The following is a 5,133-nucleotide window of genomic DNA, read 5'->3' on the forward strand; positions in this document are numbered from 1 at the left end:
TCGATTTCCTCGAAGGTACACTAAGACTCCAAAGGAGTTGAGCCTCGTCGAAGGTATGAAGTGACTCCTCGAAGGTACGAAGGCAGTCAAAAATGACTAAAACTCCAAAGGAGTCGAGCCTCGATTAAGGGGAGGCGTGATTTGTTTGAGGGAGATGTTGGATGATGAAAGTCCACATCGGCTAATTTAGAGAAGGTTTAGGGGAGACGTGCTTTAGTTGGGGAGGGGTGCTTTAGTTGAGGGGAGGGGGGAGGGGTGCTTTAGTTGAGGGGAGGGGGGAGGGGTGCTTTAGTTGAGGGGAGGGGTGCTTTAGTTGGGGAGGGGGGAGGGGTGCTTTAGTTGGGGAGGGGCTTTAGTTGAGGGGAGGGGCTTTAGTTGGGGAGGCGTGCTCATGGGTCGAGGTGTTGGATGATGAAAGTCCCACGTCATGCTTTATAATGAAAGAATACTAGGTTCCAATTTCAATCCTATGACAAGAATTTAAAAACCAAAAGGAAAGGATAATGAAAATAAGTAAAATTAAAATTAATTTAAAGTACAGAAAATTCAGGAAAATTAAAATTAATTCAAAGTACAGAAAATTCAGTAAAATTAAAATTAATTCAAGGTACAGAAAATTCATCTACTAAAACGTAGATAATTAAATAAGAATTAATAATGTGTGTATAATTTAAACCAGAAATTCAAAATAGAGACAAACTATATGGACTTTCCCACCGACGGTCAAGCACCCAATTCTGTGAGAGGCCACTCAACGAGGACGGGAGAGAAGATTTAAAGAGAAAGCAACAGAAACCGACACAAAACAGAACACATAATTGATTGCAACTATTAACAAGATGATAATGGTTGCCTTCTGTGGCGCCTACAGCAGCTAACCGCACCATTCACTTACCAGATTTCTTCACAGCTGACTTGGTGACCTTCGCACCGCTTGGATCCTTCTTTTCCACGCTCTTGATAACACCGACGGCCACTGTTTGACGCATGTCCCTCACGGCAAATCGTCCAAGTGGTGGATATGTGGCGAATGTTTCCACCACCATGGGCTTGGTGGGGATCATCTTAACAAATCCAGCATCGCCGTTTTTCAAGAACTTGGGTTCTTTCTCGAGTTCTTTACCGGATCGCCTGTCAATCTTGGTCAAAATCTCAGAGAATTTAACGGCAATATGAGAGGTATGGCAATCAAGAACTGGGGCATAACCATTTCCAATCTGCCCTGGATGGTTCATGATGATGACTTGGGCAGTGAAATTGGCAGCTTCCTTGGCGGGATCATCCTTGGAATTTGAGGCAACGAATCCACGCTTGAGATCCTTCACGGCAACGTTCTTCACGTTGAACCCCACGTTGTCACCAGGGAGGGCTTCTTGGAGAGCTTCATGGTGCATCTCAACAGACTTTACCTCGGTAGTCAGTCCAGAGGGGGCGAAGGTCACGACCATACCAGGTTTCAGAATACCTGTCTCAACACGACCCACTGGCACAGTTCCAATACCTCCGATCTTGTAGACATCCTGAAGTGGAAGGCGAAGGGGCTTGTCAGATGGTCTCTTGGGCTCTTGGATCAAGTCGAGGGCCTCAAGAAGGGTTGGGCCCTTGTACCAGTCGAGGTTGGTGGATCTTTCAATCATGTTGTCACCCTCAAATCCAGAGATTGGGACGAAGGGAATTTTGTCTGGGTTGTAGCCAACCTTCTTGAGGTAGGAAGAAACTTCCTTCACAATTTCGTCGTATCTAGATTTGGAGTACTTGGGAGTGGTGGCATCCATCTGTCACAAAACACACTTATTCAGCAAAGTTACCCATAATAAATGAACGGGAAGAATACAAAATTATAATGAACAACATTACCTTGTTGCAGCAGCAAATCATTTGTCTTACACCAAGAGTGAAGGCAAGAAGGGCGTGTTCACGGGTCTGCCCATCCTTCGAAATACCAGCTTCAAAACCTCCGGTAGTAGAGTCGATGATAAGAACAGCACAGTCGGCCTGGGATGTTCCAGTAATCATGTTCTTGATGAAGTCACGATGGCCTGGAGCATCAATAACAGTGCAGTAGTATTTGGTGGTCTCGAACTTCCACAGGGCAATGTCAATTGTGATACCACGCTCACGTTCAGCCTTGAGCTTGTCCAACACCCAGGCATACTTGAAGGATCTCTTGTTCATCTCAGCAGCTTCCTTCTCAAACCTCTCAATAACACGCTTGTCAATGCCTCCAAGCTTGTAGATCAAATGACCAGTGGTGGTCGACTTGCCAGAATCGACGTGGCCAATGACCACAATGTTGATGTGAACCTTCTCCTTACCCATACTTGAATCTCAGCAAAAAATAAGAACCTGTTGCAAAATAAAAACAGGATATGAAATAATGATACGAATATAAATCAACCAAATAACACTCTATAATGAAAAAACCTATAGATAATACATACATCTGAATAGATGGCTCGGATGATCCAAAAACCTATATTTTTAACAATATAAACATACTTCATCGACTAAATCCTTAAACGAGAGCGCGGGAGAAGAGGAAATTACTTATCCCATTTAGTAGCTACGCAAGACGTAAGTTTAAATTATTAAGAACATACGTTAACATCAAAAAGAGATTTCAAAGACATATCGACACCAGTGTTTCTAAATCAAGGACACCCGTCATAAGATCAATTACAAAAACAAATACGTTACGTACTCAGGATCCAGAGGGAACGACGCAAGGGCATAAGCAACGTAAACAACATCAGGTCATAGCGATTTCAGAACGAGAAAAGTATCCAAATATTGTATAAGAACATCTAATTTTCGATCGTAAATTAATAACATCTACTACGAATTCACATCATTCCAATGAATCAAGAGGAAGAAATTACACAAAATAAGCACTAAAAACGACAAAATTAAAATAAAAAGAGTCAACTCGAATCTCGAACCACATGCGATTTCAGAAATCGAAGCAAAGATTAATTCAATTGAAATGGATCATAATCCACACGTACAGATTATAATAACAAGGTGAATATATCTAAAGAAGTGGAAGAATATACAGAAAAGAAGAATCGAAAATGAGTAAGAAGAAGGACCTGCTGTTAAAACCTCGCAGCGACTGCGAGAGAGAACAGAGTGAATGGGTAATGCTAGATTGTTGGCGCAAGTAGGGTTCGAACCTTGAGGAGCTTTAAATACACTGTCTCTCAATTCTCAGTTGACGAAATTACCCCTTTAAATATCGTAAGTTTCCAATTGTGGGCCCATTTCTCTCTTGTCCTTCGTCCACAAACTTGCTATGCAAGAAAATGGTCACAGCAGCCTCGTTGACTTGTGCTCAATTATATTAAATTTTATTAAAAAAAATCAAATTACAAAATAATAATTATTAATAATAAAAGAGAAAAAAAAATTATTATTTTTGCTCGTAAACTTATTAAGTTAATCTCCGGGATGGTATGTAAGGAAGTGAAGTGTAACCACCTCAAGTCCACTGGTAACATATATTGTCTGTGTTTGGCTCGTCATATATTGTCTCCAGCCTCATGATCTCACAATCCATATCTCCTCAAGGGGCGCAACATCTTCACTATACACCGCATCGCGTTTGGCTTTGATACCATTTGTAACAGCATAAGTCCACCGCTAGCAGATATTGTTCACTTTTACTCATAAACTTATTAAGTTAATATCTCCGAGATTGTATGTAAGGAAGTAAAGTATAACCACCCAAGTCCGCCACTAACATATTGTCTGTGTTTGGCCCGTCTTATATTGTCTTTAGCCTCATGATCTCACAATCCACACCTCTTGAAGGAGCGCAACATCTTCATTGACACACTGCCTCGTGTCTGGCTCTGATACCATTTGTAACAGCATAAGTCACTGCTAGCAGATATTGTTCACTTTTGTCCGTTACGTATCGTCATCAACCTCACAATTTTACAACGCATCTACCATGAAGAGGTTTCAACACTCTTATAAGGATTGTTTCGTTCCTCTCTTCAACCAATGTGGGATCTCACATAAAGTGAGAAAGCTGATGAAATACAAAAAAATGTTAAGTACTTAAAAATTCATTCCAAATCGACCTTAAAATTTGATAAGCACAACAATTTTATTTTTTTATACATATTTCTTTCTCGTTTGAACGGCAAATCTCAAGTAAATAATCAATAGTTACGCTCTATCATTTTTCCGTAGCATAATCATGAAAATTTTGAATATAAGGATTTTAAAATAAACAAATAACGTGATCGTGTCGTAAGAGAGTATCAGAGCTATTAAGTGTCGATTTTCATTAAAAGAAATCATCGTTCAAAAATAAAATTCAAGATTCAAAGAAGGATTTGAATTTCTTTCCTTCCCCATAAAAATTCAACCTTAACCCAAAAGACCATTTCCTATGGAAGAAATACTTTGAAATCTTTGAAATTTGACTAATATTCTTTTTTTTAGTCCAAATCTAATTTGAAAATTGGTTTGCGTCTACACATATAATATACTTTTAAACTAATAAATACGTTATCGAATATTTAATTTCACTTCTACTCCATTGTTTAAGTTATTTAAATCATTAAATATATGGTGAGTTTATGTAAATTCTAGATATTAAATTAACGTAAAAAATAATGTATTAAAATATAAATGGATCATATTTTTCAAAATAATCAATCGAAAATAAAGAATTTTTTTATATATTTTAATTAACCTTGAAAAATACAACAAAAACATTTTTTTAAAAAAAAATCAAAAGTATGGTTTTAAATAAAAAAATACTATTACATTTTCAAAATTTTCAATAACACTCTTAAATTTAAAAAAAAATTAAAAATAAAATAAAAATTTTAAAAATAAAATCTGGTCACTCTGAGCATAGGCTCTAATGACTTTGCTTTAGGCTTCTAAAAAAATAGGACTTTCATCCAACAAACACGACCAAAGAGAAAAAAAAGGGACACAGGAAATTACATAGATTAAATCGAACGATTTATTGTTATAAAATAGTTACTTACTATATAATATATATACACACATTTATTTTATTTTTATTTAATTTTATAATTATTAGTTTAGATATTTATTATCCAAACACACTAAATAATAATTTTTAACGTAGTTTTTAATTAAGTATTTGAA

The 5,133-nt window shown here is 37.2% G+C and overlaps 1 protein-coding gene across 1 annotated transcript; it reads right to left on the minus strand.

The window, feature by feature from the left end:
• Positions 1-572: 572 nt before the first annotated feature.
• On the minus strand, positions 573-3,228 carry LOC111809280 (elongation factor 1-alpha). The gene is made up of 3 exons (XM_023695722.2): positions 3,090-3,228; positions 1,858-2,346; positions 573-1,775 (listed from the first exon to the last, which is right to left on the minus strand). The coding sequence occupies exons 2-3, from the start codon at positions 2,317-2,319 to the stop codon at positions 888-890; spliced, it is 1,350 nt and encodes a 449-aa protein (XP_023551490.1). The 5' UTR covers positions 2,320-2,346; positions 3,090-3,228; the 3' UTR covers positions 573-887.
• Between the last annotated feature and the right edge of the window lie 1,905 nt (positions 3,229-5,133).

The sequence above is a fragment of the Cucurbita pepo genome, chromosome 13 (assembly GCF_057944985.1).
Source record: "Cucurbita pepo subsp. pepo isolate OVF chromosome 13, ASM5794498v1, whole genome shotgun sequence".
Lineage (NCBI taxonomy): Eukaryota > Viridiplantae > Streptophyta > Magnoliopsida > Cucurbitales > Cucurbitaceae > Cucurbita > Cucurbita pepo.

Coding starts and splice junctions, on each gene's coding strand:
- LOC111809280 (XM_023695722.2), bottom strand. CDS start 2,319: ATGGGTAAGGAGAAGGTTCACATCAACATTGTGGTCATTGGCCACGTC. Junction 1,776..1,857: donor TGATTTGCTGCTGCAACAAG/GTAATGTTGTTC, acceptor GTTTTGTGACAG/ATGGATGCCACCACTCCCAA.